Genomic DNA, 23,390 nt, shown 5'->3' on the forward strand with positions numbered 1-23,390 from the left:
ACATGTATTTGCACCATACTGTTTTCGCAATGACGGTCACTTATCCAATGAACGTGCTGTTTCAAGAAAATAGGCGGGCCTTAGGAATGACTTAGGTCTTCTTCGTTGGTAGTGGTCGAGTGTGGCATCCGGCTATATCGTCCTCTGGAAATTACAACGTGAGTAGCTAGCTTTCTATTTTATAACATGCGGTTTCACATATAACAGCAATATCACCCATTGTATGTTCAGCACCAAAGATCTACCAGATCGGCATTTGTTTTGTGTATCTGATAGTGATATACTCTCCTCTGGGAACGTACGTCTCTTGTATTATGATTGAATGAAAAGCTAGCTTGGGAGCAGTTTAGCCACTTGACTTAGCGGTAGCAGTAGCTAGCTTAGTTCTAGATGGCGAGCTAGCAAGCAAGCCACTCTTAATGCTGGACACCCCAACATGAACCGTTAAGATGCCAGGCGGAAAGGGTGCTTAGTTGACGTTTTAACAATTCAACTGGCACTCATAACGTCACTGTTGTTGGCTTGGAAATGGTTAAGTAAGTCTTTTTCATGTCAGTAAAAGGGATAATCACGACTAATCGGTCAGTGTAAAGGTTATCACCACACTGCTTTGTATCATATAATAGTAATAATGGCCAATGATGCGTTGACAGCACATCGTCTTGTTGGTTTCAGAAAACGGTAAACACCACTGTTTGCTCCAATAGGCCTGTTTCAGTAGCAGGTATCTTCGCCACAGGCAGTCCCGTTTCTTCTCCCCTCGAAGTAGTTTCGCTCTCTCTCTATCAATCACCCCTTTCCGTGCTGTTCTCCCTGACTCTCATCCTCCATGTGCTTGCAGCATGGGGAGTGTTTTGGCTGCCAGCTCCCCCAACCCGCCGCCGGCCTCTGGCAGTGCTGGTGTGGCTGGCCCCGGGCTGACGGTCCCTCCAGGCTTCAGTATGCCCCCAGTGTCGCCGCTCATCCCCTCTGCCAGCACAGCCTCAGGGCAGCAGGCTGAGGCAGACACTCCTCTGCCCAACCCGGGCGCCTTTGAGGAGTGTCATCGCAAGTGCAAAGGTAAACGTTTGTGGTGGTACTGTTTTAGGGTTGATTCACCGAGGTAGAATACAGTCGAGGCTCTATACACGTTTCTTTTTCCATTTCAGAAGGAGGGACATGTTCTTTCATTGCTGGATACTTTTTTTTGTGAGTCCATATTAGGAATCCATCTGGATTTCAGATTTGCACACTCGTACCATTGTAACCACTCAAAATGTTTGCCACAGTTCCAAAATACAGCCAGATGATTGCAGTCTGGCACCCAGAGTACAGTGAGTCAAGTGAAGAATAGTTCTGTGTACAGTAACTGCCTTTATCTTATTTGTCGACAACAATTACGTTGTATTTTGAAAAGTGTGTTGCCTCTTATTGCTTTCACTTTAATCTCTTTCCATGTCTTTCTTAGAGGTCTTCCCCATGCAGATGGAGGGCGTCCGGCTAACCGTCAACAAGGGCCTTAGTAATCACTTCCAGGTCAGTAAAGTTCAAGACCACCTCTGTTCCTCACCAGCAAAGTGGTCCTTGTTATTGCGAGTAAAATAACCACATCTGTAGGCCAACGTATGAATGTCTCCCTTCACCGGTGCCCTGGGTGTCCTACCACTGTCATGGGGTCACCTGGGTGTCCTACCACTGTCATGGGGTCACCTGGGTGTCCTACCGCTGTCGTGGGGTCACCACCAGGGTGTCCTACCACTGTCATGGGGTCACCTGGTTGTTCTACCACTGTCATGGGGTCACCTGGGTGTCCTACCACTCAGGCATTAAAGCGTTCCGTCTTGAGACAGATTTCTGTCAATTTGATTCGGAGTTCCGTCATTTGATTCGGAGTTGTGACGGATTTTAACCTGGTATAATATGATTTGTAGATGAAACTGATGCATACAGATTGAAACTAAATTGAGCCAATCAGAGGTGTCAAATATCATGAAAAAAAGGCATTTTTTCCTACCGTGCCAAGCATAGTCATTGGCGAGCAATCGGCAGGACGCAGCAACTTGAGAGACCGGATTACGCTAATAGTTCGTCGTCGGAAATGTATAATAATCGCAAGATACATTCAGACAGTGTTGGATGAGATCTAACTAAATGGATTTATGGACACATTTATTAGGGGTGGGGGGGAAAATCAATACGTAGTAGTATCGCAATACTTAGGGATGCCAAGTATCGATATTTAATTATTCATAAAAAATAAAAAATTGCATTGTTCATTTCAATACCTGTAATAGTAAAGTAGTCCACACACACACATGGAATATGACTGTAATACAAACAGTTCAGTTTGTCAGGTACATGCAACACCGATTACAGTGTTTACATCTGTCTGCTTGAGAAAATACCATGTTCTGCAATAAAAATTATTGAAGTGAGATGAACAGACTGAACTTAATTTTATTAGATAAAACATTGACAAAGTTTTACTTTTGCAGTTGAAAAAAGGTAATTAAATGTGAGGCAAAAAAAATCGCAATATTTTCAGCGTATCGCGATATATTTAGTATCGCAATAGTATCATATCGTGAGGTCTCTGGCGATTCCCACCCCTAACATTTATGCCCGGACCACAAAGCTTATTGAAGGGTTAGCGGCGGCGCGACTGCTCTACCGGTGAGTCTCAGCCTGTTATGATATGAAAATGTAATTGTAGTGCTGTCAGATCCTGATACAGGTTGTCTTTTCCTTTTAGCTAACGCTATTAAATAAAGATTTACAGTGGAGGCTAAAATAAGAATGACTTTGCCTGGAAGAAAAGTCAGTCAGGAGATGTTTTGACGGAGATGACGCATCCCCGCGGCAGGGCTCCAGACTAACTTTTTTCACCACCGTCCCAGAACCGTCCCGAAATACAATCTTAACCGTCCCAAAGTGAATGTAACCGTCCCAAAAATCAAATGTCGTTTCTTTACTTTGGTTTTGTCGTCTATAGTTGTTATTGCCATAAGAAACACCATTCAGAGAAGGGGAGAATAAATTGATTTAGTCATAAGGCTCCCAGGTGGAAAGATTTCACAAGAATAATTATGATTAAAAATAAATATATATATATATATACAAAAAAAAGTGTTTAACAAGGTGCTAGTATAGGGATATTTGGTCACGGTGCTGTTATAGTCAACCAATTGGAGCCATGTTGATTATTCCTTCCATAGGAAAATATATTTAAATGTATTTGTATTTTATTTCGTTTTAGTTTTTTTTGTTATTACAAATGTGTGTGTTTATGGTTGAAAATGTTAGAGATAAATAAAGATCAAATCAAATCTAACTGAATAAGTTATCCCTCTCCTAACAAGAAAGAAAAACGTAGTTTAGCTTTAAACTATATAATGTCATTGCGTCCAGAGATTCCACCTTTGATGAACTAAAGTAATGACACTTGACTAGTAATGAAACATGTCCCCTAGATCGCGCTGTCCTCCTGGTCGATATTGATGATAACTGCTGCTCAAATAAAATAAGTCCCGAGTCGAGACTCCGTGCTGCTGTTCCCAACGAATCCCAATAGTATGCAACTGCAGAGCCGCAGAGCCAGGGGCGCTTTCAGGTCCGGTCACGGGCCCGCTCAACAGCGCCCCCCACACAACGGCTGAATTGCCAATGGCACAGTGCAATACTCCAATTCAGCCATTGGCAATTCAGCCGTTGTGTGGGGGGCGCTGTTGAGCGGGCCTGTGACCGGACCTGAAAGCGCCCCTGGCTCTGCGGCTCTGCAGCTGCATGCTATTCGCAAATCCAGCATGAGCCAGCTCCCGCTGCAGCTGTCATTATCAGAACACTACACACATCATAATGTTTACAGCAAACTGTAGTTGATCACCAGGTATGTTTTATTAACCTAGAATAATTCATATATATATATGCGCGCACTGACAGTCGGCTAATTGACATTTCCTGTGAAAAAAATAAAATCCTCTCGTCCCGATTGCGTCCCAAAAAAGGATTTCTGTTCGTCCCAAATCAATATTTGATCGTCCCCGGGACGACGGGACATCATTAGTCTCGAGCCCTGCCCCGCGGGAATAGACTTTACCATAAACCATAGGCTGATATACACTACATTATCTTTAAACATATAAAATGTTACAGGACAGTTTAAAAATGCTATTGTTTTACTTTATTTGCCCTATACACAATACATAATTTGATCTATACATAATTTGAACTATAGACGATACATAATTTGAACTATACACAATACTGAATTTGAACTATATGGGTTCATCTGGGTGTCCTACCACTGTCATGGGGACACCTGGTTGTTCTACCACTGTCATGGGGTCACCTGGGTGTCCTACCACTAGCATGGGGTCACCAGGGTGTTCTGCCACTGTCCTTAGGGTTTCTTGCGAGTGGCCGCACACTCCCGTCCAACAATTGCATATGTATTTCCCCCGTCAGCCTAAAGAATGTACTTGAATTGACTGATGTACTTATGAACTGTAACTTTGCTAAATCTTTTGAAAAGGTTGCTTGTTGCATTTTCATATTTTCGTTGTGTAGCTCATGTAGTTGCTCAGTAACTCCAGTTGTTTTTATAACTTTCTCTTTTCCAACCTCCTTTAGGTGAACCACACTGTGATGCTGTGCTGTTTCCCAACCTCCTTTAGGTGAACCACACTGTGATTCTGTGCTCTGTTTCCCAACCTCCTTTAGGTGAACCACACTGATGCTGTGCTCTGTTTCCCAACCTCCTTTAGGTGAACCACACTGTGAAGCTGTGCTCTGTTTCCCAACCTCCTTTAGGTGAACCACACTGTGATGCTGTGCTCTGTTTCCCAACCTCCTTTAGGTGAACCACACTGTGAATGTGATGCTGTGCTCTGTTTCCCAACCTCCTTTAGGTGAACCACACTGTGAATGTGATGCTGTGCTCTGTTTCCCAACCTCCTTTTGGTGAACCACACTGTGATGCTGAGCTTTGTTTCTGTTTCCCAACCTCCTTTAGGTGAACCACACTGTGATGCTGTGCTCTGTTTCCCAACCTCCTTTAGGTGAACCACACTGTGATGCTGTGCTCTGTTTCCCAACCTCCTTTAGGTGAACCACACTGTGATGCTGAACTTTGTTTCTGTTTCCCAACCTCCTTTAGGTGAACCACACTGTGATGCTGTGCTCCGTTTCCCAACCTCCTTTAGGTGAACCACACTGATGCTGAACTTTGTTTCTGTTTCCCAACCTCCTTTAGGTGAACCACACTGTGATGCTGAGCACTCTGGGGGATTCCAGCTACAGGTTCGGATCCACTTACGTTGGAACAAAACAGATGGGTCCAGCAGAGGTACAGCAGTAACTCCACCGTGCAGTCCTTGTGAAAAAACCTTATGAAAACCTTGTCAAGTCAAGTGTTCCTTTATTTACCCCCTTGGGGAAATTCAGGTGTCGTATCATAATAACAATTAGCTCCTCAGAGGTTTTTATTTATTATAATTTTTGTATAGTGTCCACTGTCCAGGTTTTCTTATCCCCCTCTCTGCCATCACCTCTAGTTTGACCAGGTCAACCCCCACTACGGAGTAAAGATGTAACGGTATGAAAATCATCATGATTATAATGGCAAAAATTATCAGTATTATCACAGTATTGTTAAAACGTGCTGAACATTTTCAAAAAGTGATGATACAAACTGAAGTACCACATTTTATATAGAAAACTCCAAATAAAATTAGCTTAAGGAGACACTGCAGGTGAATAGGGTAAAAAAAATCAACTAATAGATATCACAATGAAACTTCCCCAGTTGATTACTTATATTAAGACAAGACTTTTTTGTATTACAAGTTTTCTGAAATTGTATGTTTAAATATGCAAATGAGGCATGATCTACTTAAATATGCACTAATTTGCATATAATTCCAGGACAGAAATCTGAACATTGGATAAAGCCATTTTCAAAATTATAGTTTCATTTTGTTGACATATTAGAGCCAAAGGTTATTACAGAGGGGATTTTGGATATCTCTTTTTATCACTCCATAAATCAGAAAATACTCCATTCAGTCCATTTTTATGGTAAAATTCCATATTTCGCCATGTTTTTAGGAATAAAATGTGATATAAATCAGGGTATGAATGCGATATCAACAAACCCTTCTGTAAATACCTTCAGAACATAGATATGAATAGAACTGGAAGGTTTGGTGTATATGAGTGCTACTGAAGTGGAGATTTCTGGCTCAGAGTATGAGGAAAAACTCTTAAAACTCATTTTTGGGAAAACGCCTTCAAAGTTCTGTATTGTAAAATGTATCTTTTTATAATGAACCAACTGAAGTATTACCACAGCTGCAAACATTTCTTCTTTCATTGATAACGGTGTATTATATATTATTATTATTAACAGTGTTCATAGTCGGCATCTGCTGCTCTGCTGTTGATGGCAATAACTGGAATGGATTAGCAAAAAACACTCAAACAACGCTCTTGTGGTAAACACAGGTGGCAACTGGCAAGGAGAAAAATATAACTGGCTGGTGAGAAAATAAAGCATTTAAAAGAAGTTCAGGCCCACACACTTCACCCGTTTCCTGTGGTTTATTAACTCATTGGACGCCAGTCACGAGTATAGTCGGGTTAACTCGCAGACGCTTGAGCGCCAATCACGAGTATAGTCAGGTTTTAATCGTTATTTCTTTTATTAGCGATATCATTTTCATCCATCCAACCTGATGTTATCATTTGGGAATGGGTCTGAGCTCGCAAAAGGGCAAATACCGCCGCCTATCGTCTCCCGGATGGTATTGCACATCATTGGATTGTATTGGCTGGGTATGTGCATAAAAAAAAAGGTCCGGTCCAGGTTTTCCTTCTCGGGCATGCAGTATCGTTATACCACATTGACTGGGGACACTCTGAACAGCGTGGATTATGTGTTTTGAATATATAACGTTGGATCAATAAACGCGATCAATATTTGGAATGGCGATCAGGAATTGGATTAATCTTTTTGCAGAACATCAGATGTGAGGTAAGGACTCTTATGTTACCAGTCTTGGGTTACAGATGTTTTTTTCACAGCGATCACAACGTGTGTGTGCGTGCCGTTGGCGCTGACCGCACGGATAAGCGATTTTTCAGCTACTGTATCGTGCATTTCTTTTATCTATTTTTAGTGCTGCTTATAGTTTTTAATATGCTCCCTCTGTACAGCACTTTGTGCCCCTGTGGCTGTTAAAGCGCTTTATAAATAAAGTTGGATTGGATAAGGACACACATACTATCTATAATCTAGCGTTTATTTGAAAACGATTAATAAATCAGCCGAAAAATTACAACGTGTTATAAGGGTGATTATCGCGTATTTCTCTGGAATTATTAGAAATCACAAACTATACTTGTCTTCAAAACGGAAATGTACAGATGAAAAAAGAATCCGTTTTGTACATGTTGACTGCAAGCAAGTCATTGATAAGCAACGGGTGTATTAGACCCATAGCCATAATTTAAGATATATTTTAAGCACTCGCAAATATCCCCGTCCTCCCATTGATTAAATCGGTGGCCATCTAGACCTAATTTCCCGGAAGGGGCGTGGCGCTCAATGAGTTAAAGCAAAACGCACCACAGTCTAGGGCTGGGCGATATGGCCTAAATATGATATCACGTTTTATTTTTACCTTGTGCAAAAAATCTGCATCGAAAAAATAACTCCGGTCCGGGTTTCCCTTCTCGGGCAAGCAGTATCGTGTTACCACATTGACTGAGGACACTCAGAGCAGCGTCGATTATGTGTTTTGGACTATAACGTTGGATCAATAAACGCGATCAATATTTGGAATGGCGATCAGGATTTGGATTAATCTTTTTGCAGAACATCTGATGTGAGGTAAGGAATTTATGTTACGAATCTTGGGTTAATTAGATGTTCCTATCACCGCCATCGGAGCGTGTGTGTGACGTTAGTGCTGAGCAAGTCACGAATAAGCGATTTTCAGCCCGCTTTTGTATCGTGCATAAAGACACGTATACTCTCGATAATCTAGCGTTTATTTTCATAAATCAGCCGAAAAATTACTGTGTTTTGTGTATTCCACTAAAAGGCGATTATCGCGTATATTCTCTGGAATTACTAGAAATCTCAAACTATACTCGTATTCAAAACGGTATAAAACGGAAATGTACAGATGAAAAAACAATCCATTTCGTACATGTTGACTGCAAGCAAGTCATTGATAAGTGACTGGTGTATTGGACCCATAGCCATAATTTAAGATATAGTTTAAGCGTTCGCAAATATCCCTGTCCTCCCATTGAGTAAAGTGCTGGCATAGAAGCCCTAATTTGGTCATATGGGTGTGGCTCTGAATGAGTTAACACATTGACGGGCGCTGATACCCCATTCATTGCCAGGTCTTTATTCAATGGATATAGTTTTAGACTGTGACATTTGCGAGTGCTTAAAATATATCTTATATTATATCTATTGGTCTAATAACGCTGTCGGGTCTCAGTGAGCTGCTTCTAGTCAACATGCCCGAGACAGATTGTTTTTTCATCTGTACATTTCCGTTTTATACCGTTTTGAATAGAGTATGGTTTGGGTGTTTTTCAGTAATTCCAGGAAAAGGCGAGAAATGCATTTGACTGTAATCCAGTCATCACGTTGTAATTTTTCGGCTGATTATCTAATCATCCTGAAATCGACGCTAGATTATCACTGTCTCGTCCATACATGAAATGACCGTCGTAGCGGGGCGCTCGCCCCCCCCTCCTACCCAACGGTAAACCGCCATACACGGTCCACACAGATGGCTGTGATCGGGGTAGAAATAAATGTCGGATCAACGATCAAATTCATACCTTGTATCTGATGTAATGCAAAAGAGATAATCCAAATATTTTATCGCAATTCCAAATAATGCTTGTGGAGGTCCGCACCACACTACCGACCGTTTCACAATGACGGGCGGGCGGGCGGAGTTACTGATGCCATCGTTGTATAGAAGTGGCTCGCCTGAATATTCAGATCGCCTCCTAAAACACACAAGCCCATTTTCAATGAGATGCAATAGCTCCGCCTGGCAGTAGAGGGCTGTGTTGACCGTCTGCCAGCTCAGACAGGGTCTGAAGACTATACCAGAGGCTGCAGCTATGAATTATGAATAGATATAGCGAATAAACGAAATAACGATCCCAAAAACGAGTAAACTCGTTATTGGCGTTATTCGATTGGCGGCCAATAACGAGTAAACTCGTTTTTGACAGGGAATGTGTTAAAGACGAAAGACCCATGCATTAGCATTTTTCAATTATATATTAGATTTAGTTTATTGGATTATTAGATTATATATTGCATATATTTAGCATTTTGTTTTTTTGAGATTATATATTAGATTATATATTGTAACTTTATTGTAGTGCAAATATAACAGAGGGCATACATAGTACTTATTAAAAAACAAAGCATTGATTAGCAAAACATGAAAATGTCAAACCACATTGTCAGAATTGTAATGTTTATTGTTTACTGAAACGTTTGACTGTTTAAAAATAAATGAACCACCACACTCGCACATGACGACTAATTTCTTTAATTGTTACATTAGATATAAATACTGATATTTTTTATGTAAATCTACAAACTAGTAGCTTATAACTGGTAATCTAATGCTTTTGCATACATTTATATGAACTATTCCACTTACCAATGGCCTGGTGAAGCCTGTGCCCAAAACACTGGAGTCGAGTCCACTTGTTCAAAGCCAAGGATTTGACAACGTTGGCTCCGCTGTCTTTTCCACGGTTGTCAATGGAACCTTGTCCTTTCCTATGTGGAACGTTACCGCATCCGTGATCTCCCACCATTGCTTGCTCTTCTTGTTATATTGATAAGGGATGCTGCTGCTAGCAAATGATGTAGTTAGTGTCGTCTGTTTTGGCTGTGGTTTTTAAACACTCAAGGTAGTAGGGCTACCGCGCAACTTAACACATTGGGTGCCACGCCCCTTCCGGGAAGTGCATAGGCTCATGCCACCCATTAACCCCATGTAATCGGTCACCTTGTTTGTAGAGCTAAACCTATATTTTATATTATAGCTATGGATCCAATATCATTGTCAATTGATAGTATGAACCTTCTGTTCAATATGCCATAAAGAAATATTTTTTGACTACGTTCCCGTTTATACCGTTTATATCGGAATGATCTGTAATTCCTGTGAGGCTATTTATAAGGCGCAATGCTAATAATGTTAAATCCATTGGCGTTTCGTCCCTACACACGCTACTATGGTCAAGCATTGGCGTTTCATCCCTGGATGAACTGTGTACTTCTTCCACCACTGTGTAACTGTTGTGTGTTTTGTGCTCAGTCGTTTCCAGTCATCGTGGGAGATATGGACAACAGCGGCAGCCTTAACTCCCAGATCATCCACCAGCTCACAGACAGAATACGCTCCAAAGTGGCCTTCCAGGTACAGCCTAGTCTTCTAGCTTTACTGTCACACCTGTTCATGCTGGTGTCCATTATGTATTGGAGTCATTATCTGGACAATAACTGTTACCATTATTTTTTAGTTTTTGATACCGTATCAATGCTACCATCAGCCTTGAGTGATGTTAACGTGGTCGATACTCGCCATGTCCTCAGACACAACAGCAGAAGTTTGTGAACTGGCAAGGTGATGCCGAGTTCAGGGGCGAGGACTTCACTGCCGCCGTCACCCTGGGCAACCCAGACGTCCTCGTAGGCTCCGGTACGTCGTCCAGGCCTCTGGTCCACTGTTGGCGTACAGACGAACATTTAGTGTTGATTGATTGTATAGAATGTTATATTATATGTTATAAATCGGTTGTCCTTAAACCTACACTGGAACTTTCTTGTGGAAAAACATTTCTTTTCACCTTTTTTAGCAAAGTTAAATCACAAGAGTTGGGTATGAGTTGGGCCGAATAAGAGGGAACCCTCCCAACGGCGATACATGAAACGCAGTGAGATTCCCCTCACAAGCACCTCCGGTCGGGTTATGACCAGTCCCGTGAAATCCATGAAAGGCTACGGTCTAATTTCTAGAGCATGAAATTCAAACAACACAAATGTAAAACCAATTGCCTCGCTTGAAGAAATATAGATTTCTGTCGCCATTTCCTCTTCTCCGCCCTGTTATTAACAAGGTGCTGTTACCTCTTAACGGCCACAAGGTGCCACTCTTCCATAGTGCAGGTTTTGAGTTCAACCCATACGCTTCTTTTCAGCAGAAATGGCTTCATCGTGAAGCCCAAAATAAGCCCTTGGTTTTCCCCCCACTCCTTCTCCCAGGTATTATTGTAGCACACTACCTCCAGTCCATCACCCCGGCCCTGGCTCTGGGAGGGGAGCTGGTATACCATCGCAGGCCAGGAGAGGAAGGCACCGTTGTGTCTCTGGCTGGCAGATACACGGGTAAGGACTCGCTTAATGTCGTTGTCGTTCTAATGCAGCGTGGAGACACCTTTTCAGCTCCTCCTGAAGGTGATTTATTCATGTAATTTAAAGTGCAAAACAACATGCACGCTTTTCTGAATGAAACTGGCTGTTTTCTGCGACTTCACCAATTTTTTTTTTTGCACATTCTCCCATGCATGTCCAAAGATTCTAAACAGTTTTACACAGGTTAATTTAGTTTGACAGTTTATTGAGAGTAAATGTAATTACAGCTACATGAAATGATGTAGATGGAAAAATTTAAACTGCTACCTTATCATTTCAGAACAGACTTGATTTGAACATAAACCCCCCCAAAATAATGTTCTACTTTAACAATGCATTGTCCTAATATTTATCTTTGTTCCTTTCAGGCAATAACTACATCGCCACATTGACACTAGGGGGAGCAGGGGCTCATGCCTCATACTACCATAAAGCAAATGACCAGGTACTTCTCAGACCTCTACTCAGGGGAGGACATTAACACATTGACTGCCACGCTTCTATCCATCAATGTATGATCACTGCCACCAGTCTAAGCCTATGAAGATGTTCACCTTCTTTGCAGGGCTATAACTTTTTAAATTGTATTGCTAAATTGACATTACTATGGCCCATTCAACATCGATTATCTATCGTTCAGGATGTAGGAACGTTATACTTCTTTATTCATAGATTCTTCCAAAAATACCGTCTAGAATATAAGTGTTTTTATCGTTTTCTGCAGTAATTCCTAGAACGTGAGTTATAGGCATAAACGCATATATAGATTATCAACTGCAGTTTGTTGCCGATACACGCTATATTAAAATAATTATAATTATATTATATAATTATAATTCTGTGATCGTCAGTAAAAGCTTTATGTAGTATGGGTTGATTTATTGATCAGATGCAGGGACCGAAACTAAAGCCCGCCGCCCGCCAGGGGCGGTCTGTTTTTACCTTTGGCGCATGACACTTAGAGGGCTGCCCGCCGTGTGGCGTGTAGACGTGTAGTTCATAACGATACTCTTGTGCGAGTACAGATTATAGCCGCTCGTCTTTTTTTTCTCCGCCGCGAATCGTTAAAAAACTACAAGTCCCACATCGCACTCAAGTCAACGGTCCAATCACAGTAGAGTGACTTGACTGGTTTCATGAGAAAAAAAAGCAAATGACCAATCGGAAACTATCATTTGGCTTGTTTACTTCCGTCTGCTCTAGTCTATATCGGACCTCCATGAGCTAACGTTACTGTTTAAACAATGACCCAGTCAACTATTCACTTTTAGTTTAATACATGACGAGGCATTGTCTAACGGTATCTAGCTGGCTAGCTACTGATAGCTGCTGATATCAACAAATGCTCCAGCAATAGTCTACTCGAGTGCATAATACCTCCGATCCCTCGTTAGCTAGCTTAGCTAGCTCACGTTAGATCCATCTATCCCAGTAAACTAAATTGTCTTAACGTTATCTACCGGGCTAGCAGTAGCTACAGATAGCTCCTGATATCAATGTCTTATAACATTGATTGAATGCGTATTCTAGCTGAGGGCATGTTGAATGTGATTTGACAAAAGAACCGTAACGTTAAATAGGGTCCAGCTGCATCCTTGCTGGAGCTGGAGGCTACTCAAGTATACACACAGACAGTGGAGCTGTTTGCAGATAGCAAGCATTTTGACTTATTGCGTGGTGGCGATGTCTCGCAGATAATACAACTACAAGTATGATTATATAATATTTTTTTTTTTAATCAAAAAAATTGGCAGGTAAGAAATATGCTTGGCGGGTAGACTCTTCCCATCTACCCGCCACTGGCCAAAAAGTTAATTTCGCTCCCTGATCAGATGGTTTGTAAATAAAGAAATGTACAATCGCCTTGAAAATAACGTTACTGTCCTCTTACCGTTCGCCGATGAGACTGGAGGAAAAAGATCCCACTTATTTGACGTCGATCCATAGCTGTCAACCCTACCGGTTTTTCCGGTATTCTCCTGTTGTTTTTTTTAACCCTCTTCACGGCTCACGGATTGGTACGTATTTTGTACTTATTATTATTTTTTACAAAATGGCTGCAATTCTCCTCCGTGACGACAGGTGGCAGCAGTGTAGATTAGACCGTTATCACAGGAAGTCAGACCGTTGCGATCCGAAGAAGACAGCGACGCGACCGGATAAAGCTCAGAGCTCAGGGGAGAGAGTAGACTGATGCACCGAGGCGGCCGCGGACCGAGGGTGTCGAATCAACTTAGCCAGTGTCTCTTGATTGCCCACTCTGTGGCTTTTGTCTCTGGAACAAATGCAGGAATGTGTAAATGTGTTGGTTGGTGAACACTAACAGCCGTTTGCTCTGCGCCTCCACTGTCCCCTCCTGCCATTCCTCCACGGATAGCATGCCTTCACTGACGCCCAATTTCCTGAATGCGATTTATACATATAAATAAATTGATCCGTTTTAAAAGTTGTCGTGAATTGTCATGGTATGACAAATACAGTTACTGGTAACTCGCAGGCATTGCAGAGATATTGAGGAAAAACACAAAATCGCATTGGCTTTTTTTCTATCTCATTTTTCTCTGTAGAATGAATGAGAACTTTATTTAACAGATTGCAGAATGGGTACAATACAGTACGGCTCAATACAGACATACAGACATACTACACAGACATAATAGACACACACACTGTTCCAAAAATGATATTCCCATTTCCCACTGCTAAATTAATGACCATAGGTATTTTTTATAGCTTTTTCAGGAACATGGCATGTCTTTTTTTATCATGCATATCCTGTTACCTATATTTTTTTGCGTTTTGCACAATCAATGCGGGCGTGATCACCTGCATTTCACTGTATGTGACAAATAAACCTCTTGATTCTTCTTGAGTTGTCGTATTAATATGTAGCCTACAGTGATGAAGGTATAAAGACACTGGTAATACATTGATTGCTAACTTTAACAGATGGGTACAATACAGTATTGTGCAATACACAATTGTTAAGGGGATGCAGACCAGAGAAGGACTTCTTCCCCCATTTTCAATTCATCATAACATTTATGTATGAATTGTAAGATTTCAATAAATATGAACATGTTAATGCTACTACTACATAAACTGAATTTATACTGAATTTGTCTTACACAGCATTTCACTTTCAACCAGGTATCTGATTAATTTAATGTAGCAACTAGTTCACCCAGTCCTTGTTGGACTGATAACTTTAAGTGGTTGCCTAGTGGAGATTTAGGATTCACTGACTGTAGACTGTAAGAAAAAAAGCTGCAAGAAAACTAAATGTCTGGCATCTATGGTTTCCAAATACTGTCAAATTACAGTAAAATCAAATGCATTTACAGATTACAACCTTTATTTAATGGTTAAAGGGGAACTATTTTACTATTTCTTTCACTATTTGGGCACTTTTACACTTCCTGTGAGTCTATGGAACACCTCTGTAATATATATTTTTTTTTATTCATTGTTTTGTATTTCTAATCAAGTCCTCAAAAACAGCATTTTTCTACCTCAAGATCTCGAGCTGTTTTGAGCCTGGGCTCCTAAACCACTGCGCAGCGTCGTGTTCGCCTGAACATTAACATGCAGCGGTGTCTTTATGACATCACATATAGGGCACATGTTCAGATGACTCAGTTCAGTGAGGGTGAATATTGTGAGAGGAGAATTGGAAGAATGCGCCAATATGAGAATTTTTAGACATAGATCATATTAATATAAGTTCACATAGCTAGGAAACAATGCTAAACACTCAAAAAGGCCATTTATAAGATAGTTCCCCCTTTTTTTTTTGTCTTTTTTTTTTTTGTCTTTTTCCCCCTCCATTTTTCCTCCGATTTTTCTCCCATCCCAATGTTAGTCGTATGCCAATTCCCAGTCCCTTCCTGGTCGCTGCGCACTTACCCCCCACAGTCAGATCATCTGGGAGAGTGGAGGCTACCACGTGCTTCCTCCGACACACGTCCAGCCAATCACCGCTTCTTTTCACCTGGCAGCGCGGATTCTCATCGAGAGGGCGTAGCGTGTGGGAGGACCACACTATCCCCCTCGAGTCCTATCCGCGCTTAGCAGGCGCCCCGACCGAACTGTAGGAGTCGCTGTTTACAACGACCCGGACCCACCCCGCCAGCTTCTCCCACCCTCTAATACAGCCAATTGTATTAGTGCAGACGGCCAGCCAAGCTGGTGACAACCCCGGAGCTGTGAGCTGGATTCGAACAGGCGAATCCAGCTCACAGCTCCGGGGCTGGTGACGAACGCAATCTCCGCTCGGCCACCTAACCGCCAAGATAGTTCCACTTTAATATTTTGATAAAAGGTAATTTACTGTATTTTTATAGCATTTATACTCTACACAGTAGGAAAACAAAATAATACCGGTTTTGACCAGCAGCGACGAGGCAGCTCCATTGGGAGGGGGAGGGGGCGGGGCCAGGAGAAGGGGCGGGGCTAAAACCTGCACGTTTTTTCAAATCGAAATGTTGACAGCTATGCGTCGATCGACTAGATCCATTTCCGGTGTGTATGGCGCAATAAACGCCCAAATCATATAGATTATTGAGTTATGGCAGCGATCCATATACACGGATGTGTGTCTAGAGTCCCGCAACAATATGTGACTGCCGGACTGATTTCCCAGATGCACCGAGATCACCAGATCCATTTCCGGTTGTAACTCGCCCGATCATCCACCAGGCGGCGGTGTCCCACTGTCTCAGCAGAGGCTGCGTGTCGGAATTATGAATACCATGGCGAAAAAATTAAATATGATCTCAATAACGTCGTACGCCGTGGCTTGGCAGAATTCGCATGACCAGCAAACCCGTCGTACAACGTGATTGGCGATCAATGTGTTAAGAAGAGCTTAGGGGAGAAAATAATTACCCTGGAATATACATTATAAATGTAAATCAATGATGGAAAACGAAAAATTATATACTCAATCTCTCTGCTGATTAGGTTCTAATTTTCCCAAAGTGAATTGTATACATTAGAAACGAACTAGATGCATACAATGTATATAATATAGAAGAAGTGCTCTGTTTCAGTCTGTCTGTGACGCTGACACCGTGTCATGTCTCTTGTCTCCTACAGTTACAGGTAGGCGTGGAGTTCGAGGCGAGCACCCGTATGCAAGACACCAGCGTGTCATTTGGCTACCAACTAGATGTGCCCAAAGCCAATCTACTATTTAAAGGTACAACACGTAATACCTACTGATTCTGTTCCCAGCAGTGTTGATCTATTCACATTTGATTCAATGCATTCAGGAAGTGTTTTTATTTTTTATATTCAAATTGTGTACCATCCAACCTATTTTTACCTATTTACCTAAGTAAATGTCAACAGTGTTCTATCATCAGTGGACTTATTGATTGTTAGGGTGACTCACAGTTCGATCAGTTTTTTTTATTTTTTATTACTTCCTGGAAAATAATGAGTCACAATAATATTCACACATACTGTATACTTGGGTCTTTGATAAGCATTGGGAGTTAAGATGGTCCTACCACGTTATTGCGATCATTAGCATAGGGGCAATAATGTGGGAAACAAGGTTACACATCAGTTAAATGGATCATTTGATTAGTCAACAAAGTCCAATAACCATTAGTCGACTGATTTTTAGGTCGTTTTCACAACTGAGCTCTTTGGGTCAGCTTCATTCAAACCCTGTTTAGTTTTCCTCTGAAAGTCTGGTTGGTTTTTGGGTGGTGTGAAAGCTCATTCCAACTCTGGTAAGGACCAAACGAGTGAATTCTGGTCCACCTGGAAACGTGGGTCCGAGTTTGCTTTCAAGTGAACCCTGGTGTGGTTCATTTTAAGGTGTGAGAGCAAACCGGACCAAAGGCAGGACAATTATCAAAATCATGCATTTTCATGCTGATTGGGAAGTTTGTAGACATTTCCCCTATATTTCCAAATGTGAGATTTTTCATCATAACGTTATTATTTTCGCAGCTGGTAAATTTAAGAATAGCCAAATAATATTGTGATAATAAACAAACACCTTACATGCATGATTCAGGTGACAGTAGCCTAGACAGTATAATCTTACTTTGCAATGCAGCTGGATTCGGGAGATCATGTTCTGTGTACCACCAACATAATCTCTCATTTACCAAAAAGTTTTATACTAACATGAATGAAATTGAATCAGGCTTTGTATGGGGGATATGTGTTGCCAGATCAGATTGATAAACCGTTCATACCGTATCCTCTTCATACATTACATTGAATTATTCCTGCACATCCTGGCAACCCAAAGTGAACGTACATCTCCTCAGTGGCTGTGGCAGTCCGCCTCAGAATAAATAAATAATAATAATTAATGAATGAACCTAAATATGCAATTTAACTGATGGATACACAAAATGTATTTTATGTTAATTTAATTTTGTTTCCATTTCTGCAAAATAAGTATGTACATTTTGTTTGGTAAACATTGCACTTAGTCTATCAGTGTACTGTATGTGTGGAGGGGCAGGTACAATAAGAATTTTCTTCCTGTTCCTTTCGACCATGGAATTTAGTGGAGCATTAAGTGAACTATATGTACTGTTGGACTGTAACAATTCCATGTACGAATAAATAAAATGATGATGACAGAAATGAATGAGGACAAAACTACCAAAATGAGAAATATTTCTGCCAACTTTTTACAGTATAATGTTGCAGGTATGGGATTATGTCCAATAAAAAGCTGACTTGTGATCACATGGTTTTGTTTGGAACGTTTGGTGCACTTGACAAAATAGTGTGAAAGCTAACTGAACTAAATGAAAAATGAAACAATGTCGCAACTTCACCCCTGAATCGCACAGTCTACCAAAATATAGGTGTGAAAGCAACCGTAGTCAAGGACAACCCTGTCCCCAACCCCCCCCCCCCCCCCCCCCCCCCCCCCCCTTGTGTGGTGTTCTGTCTTTAGCGAGCGATCTAATGTTCCGTCTCCCTCCTCCCATGCAGGTTCAGTAGATAGCAACTGGGTGGTGGGTGCCACGTTAGAAAAGAAGCTGCTTCCTCTCCCGCTCTCCCTGGTCCTCTGCTCCTTCCTCAACCACCGCAAGAACAAGTTCCAGTGTGGGTTCGGGGTCACCATCGGTTAGAGAGACGCCGGGGGGCACGGGGGGGCGTCCCCAGACGAACTTCAGAGAATGGACAGACGCACAAACTATGGACAGACAGACAGACGATGCCATTATTCCGTTTTCACCTCTTAATCGGTCTCATCTCTTGATGGACAAGGTCATTATTATGTTGTTAATCCCTGTCATTCTCTACCGTGACCCTATTTTCCCTTCATTCTGCATCATACCGATCGATTTTGCGACCAAACTCAAACTGGACCACTCTTGACTGAGCTGTGTTTCTATTGGGGCGATCAGGTTGCTCTCCCGACTGCAATTCAGTCCAATGGGGAAAACCCACAAAAGAAAGAGTTTTCACCCGGAAACAAAGACACAAACATTTCCTTTTCGGCGATTATGAATCAAAGAAAATGCAGTTTCCCTGTGTGACTGAGTTACAGCCAGAAGATCTGCAGACGAGCCAAGATGCCACTCGCTCAATAGTGGTCCAAATGACGCATCAACCTGTACGATACCGGTTCGTAGAAAAATAGGCTTGAGGTTGTAAGTAACTGGAATTATTCTTTTAAGAGTCTAGTTACATAGATTTGTTTGTTTGGTAATATACATTTAGTATAAAATAAATCAACAAAAGTGAATTATAACCAAAAAGATGTTGTTATCCAGAATATGAGAAATGTGTTGATGGGCGATTTGACAGTAGACATTGACTAATCAGCCGACATGAAGAGACCAACACAAGGCTGGAGAGAAAGACGATACATTTGAATACTGTGCCCTTGGTTTTTATCCTTAGTTCAGTGCCTGTCCGGTTTTGGTTTGCTGTTCGCTTTATTTTTTATTTTTATTCTATTTTCTACTGTAAAGTCTGTCTGGGGGGGTGGGGGGCGGCGTCTGGGCTGCAGAAGCAGAGGATTGTATGTCACGGTTCATAATCTATCAGTTTGTTGTCACTTTCTTTCTTAATGGTACATATATATGGAACCGTATATATATATTACCTGTACATATATATTGGAAAAAGGATAAATGCCATTTCTTATAAAAAGAAACGAACGGGAAATGGACTGTTCTTCTCCTTGTCTCATGTTTCTTTATTTTCTCTAGTAGTTTTTTTTAGTAGATCCAGTATACATTTGTGAACAGCAACATCTAGGCAAGAGAGGGGGGGGGTGCTTAGACCATATAGTGCATTATTGCAATTATTGAGAATTACTTTTAAACCTCTGTCTTATGACTGGTAGTAATGCAACAAGTCTTAAAGGTAGAATCCATAATCCTATCAAACGGTGATCCCTAGGCCAAAGAGCCCCACTTGGTTTTGTTATGGTCGACTAATGTGTGGGTTGGAGATTGGGATACATGTGATTTTCTCCAGACTTCTGTTGGCAGAGGCTGAGGTGTGGCCAGCAGTAGCACCTGGAGTTTGCCCGTTTGACATCATTACAGATTCTACCTTTTAAAATGGTTATAATCTCAGGAGTCGAAGCCAGATTTACATCCAAAGATGCTATAGAGGGACACGAGCCATGTCTGCCTCGTCTCTTTTGTATAATGAACCTGCTTCGCCAGTAAATGTGCTCATGGTTGATCAAGAGAGGTGGGAGGGTCTCGGAAGATGTAGCACAAACATATTTATCAGCGAAGAGCATTCATTATTTATGAATGTTTATTAATGACTGCCTATCGTGAGCTGGGAATGTGCTGTAACACTTCTCGTCCACAAGCTGGACTCCCAAGGCACCCACTTACTGTCGGTCTCTGAGACATGCGTCTTGTGAACTGAAGACACTGAAAAATAATCTGAATCTGTTTCAAGTTTTATTTATAAAATGATTTTAGACAACAATAAATAAATACATAGGAGCATAATACAAGATGGATTGCTCGGTGTAGTGAAGGGTGGAAGGCTGAACACGGGAACAGTGCCTGGTTGTGAAGCTGTTTGTCAGTCCTGTGTTGATGAGAAGTCTTCACTGGGTCTTCTTGGTGAAAGACTCCCAGAGGGCGGCCAGCTGCTCCTGCAGTTCCTGGGTGTTGACATCCAGCTTGGTCTTCAGCTCCTCTCCATAAGTAGGGATGGGTACCGAATTCGGTACTTTTGAGGTACCAAACCGAAACACGTCGGTACTACAGAGTATCGAATCAAGTTACTTTTCTTTTTCATGTCAACGTTCACACACACAATATATACTTACCTAGGATTTGACTTGATTCAACAACAAAGCAGTCGGAGCAATGACAAGCCGAAAACTGTCGAAATTGTAGTTATTTGAAGTTTGGATTTTTTTTTACGACTGAGGTAGGTAAATTAAATTTCTTGATACTAAAGTACCGAAAAAAGGTACCGTTGGGTACCGGTATCGATTCACAGGTACCGGTATCGGTTCAAATGTGAAGGGTACCCATCCCTATCCATAAGGGGCCAGGTTCTGCTGCATCTCCTGGGTCTTCTGGGGCACCTGGGTCTGGAAGCTCTGAGTCAGGGGGTCCATACTCCAGGCTCTTCTCCATGTTCTGCTTCAGCTCCTCTTGTCTCATGGCCAGTACAGAGAGTTGAATATTCCTTTTTACTTACTTCTTACTTACTTTTTTACTGTATGAAGCACACTCGGTACACACAGAAGGAGGTTGTTGACATCAATGCTAACAATGCAAAACAGGGGCGCCCCAGTCGTGAACCACATAATGCGCTGAGTCGCGGCACGGCCGACCCGGGTTCAATTCCCGGACCTGTTATTTGCCAAATGTCTTCCCCCCCACTCTTGTCTCCTGTTCCTCCTCTCTCTCTCTCTACTGGACTACCCAGTAGCAAAAAGCGATAAACGCTAACAAAATAAATCTTTAACAATGCAAAACAGTCGGATAGTTGCAAGTACATGCAATCTGGAAAGCCTGCTAACAGTCACAGATAAAATTGAGTATTTAGAAGGTCAATACAGAAGAAACACGGTTATTCTATAACCATAGTTATACGAGTATAGCGAGTGCTCTGCTCGTAGTGGAACTGTCCCTTTATCCAGTCTAATAATGAATAATTTTCTCCACATGCACACACCCATCCGCCTGGCCACACCCACATCCGCTCCTCTACATAAGCGGGGTCGCGGCCACACCATCAGCTCCTTCCCAAGTCTGTCACCACCGAAGGCGAAGACAACGGGGCCCTCAGTGAGTCCGAGCAGAGCGCTCGCTATACTCATAACTATGGTTATAGAATAACCGTATGTTATATATCGTATAGCTTACGCTCTGCTCGTAGTGGAACACAGGAGCTGAGCAGAGTGGAAGCTCGACATGTACCCGCTGAGGCCCCCCTCAACCATCAGAACCGGGGAGGACCCGAGCCCCCAGGACCCCCCTAGAGGAGGACGAGAGGGAATCTGATCCGGTTTAGCACCTCAAACGCACAGGGTGAGCAGACTGTGGGACTTACCTTCACACAGAAGGACCCGTGACCACTCAGGCGCGCATCCCACATGCCACCAGGGAACGGACGGGAAGCAAAACACCCCCATCACCGCCCCCAACATCACGGGGTCGAAGGTCAAGAACCCAACCCCGTGGCAAGGCCGTAGCAGCGGAGGAGGACCCAGCCCTAGGACCAACCTGAGGGCCAGGACCCCCCGAAAAAGGGGGCCCGGTGAGGCCAACAATGCCGTAGCATCGGGACCCCACCAGACGGTCACTGGTGACACCACCCCCCACATCCAGGGATGCGTTCTTCATGGGACGGGGTTGCACGCAGTGCAGCCAAAGTTTTGTGAGCAGAAGCACGTGCACGCACACGCACGGATGTGCACGGCACCTGCGTGCACACAGGAATGCGCTGCACTCGCCAACTCGCTATAAGTACCCACCTGGGCTACTTTGCATATCAATAGCGGCATAGCGCCGGTCGTCAGGTGTGTTAAATACATTCTCAGATACATTCACACCTAACTTGTGAATGAAATGTGTTACATTCCATTCGTAGAGGCAATTAGGCCCAGTCCACACGAGCGCTGGATTTAATGTAACCATGATTGTATGTGCGCAGTTGCACTGTTTGGGCACACACAACTGGGGTTTTGCTACACTGCAACCGCGGTGTTTGAAAACCGGAGTCCAGGGTGAAGATTTGCGCACATCCCGGTTGCAGTGGGTGTGTGTGGGCATAGCAACCGAGGTTATTCCCAGTGTTTACAGCAGAGCTGTCGCAATTATTTCCCATGTTCACGGCAGACTGTCGCAAACAATAGCAAGTTAGCAACCGAGCACGGGGTTAGAGTGATTAGAGCAGAGCCAGCTACACCAGTGTTTACAGCAGAGCTGTACCAAGTAGCGTTATATGAAAATGATTGTAACAAACTTTTGTTCGAAACGTATTGTTGAAGAGTGTTGTGATCGACTGATGTCTGTTGTCGCATTCCTGATCCCACCAAAGTAAAACCTGTAGCTGCGGCTAAACTAAACTCATGTGTTGTCAAGTTATTGTTATAAGGAACCCAGTCCAGACTGCATCCCCTTAACAATTGTTTGTATTGAGCCGTATTGTATTGTACCCATTCTGCAATGTGTTAAATAACGTTTTCATCCATTCATTATACTAGCGTTAACGTTACATTATTACGTTAGCAGCATGTAAGCTATATACTATACATAGAGAATGCCATTCACATTAGCATGTAGCTAACAACACCGGAGATCTTTTTTGTGAGATTAAACTATCCGCTCTTGGTGGTAAATTGTGTTGCTGTTGGTTTTGTTTCATCAACAAATGAGAGGCAGAACACACAGTGAATGTATCCGTTTGTTTATTGCACTTTCTTTCTTTGCTGAAAAATATATGCTTCGTTGGCTAATGG

The 23,390-nt window shown here is 42.4% G+C and overlaps 1 protein-coding gene across 1 annotated transcript; it reads left to right on the top strand.

Annotated features, from left to right (window-relative positions):
* The first annotated feature begins 112 nt into the window (after nt 1-112).
* LOC311226393 (mitochondrial import receptor subunit TOM40 homolog) lies at nt 113-19,615 on the top strand. The gene is made up of 10 exons (XM_084311823.1): nt 113-158; nt 842-1,059; nt 1,448-1,515; nt 5,231-5,323; nt 10,353-10,454; nt 10,631-10,736; nt 11,300-11,422; nt 11,818-11,894; nt 16,547-16,649; nt 18,422-19,615. Exons 2-10 carry the CDS (start codon nt 843-845, stop codon nt 18,559-18,561), a joined length of 1,029 nt encoding a protein of 342 aa, XP_084167949.1. The 5' UTR covers nt 113-158; nt 842; the 3' UTR covers nt 18,562-19,615.
* The last annotated feature ends 3,775 nt before the right edge of the window (nt 19,616-23,390 follow it).

Source organism: Notolepis coatsorum (assembly GCF_963971535.1).
Source record: "Notolepis coatsorum genome assembly, chromosome: 4".
NCBI classification, from domain to species: Eukaryota; Metazoa; Chordata; class Actinopteri; order Aulopiformes; family Paralepididae; genus Notolepis; species Notolepis coatsorum.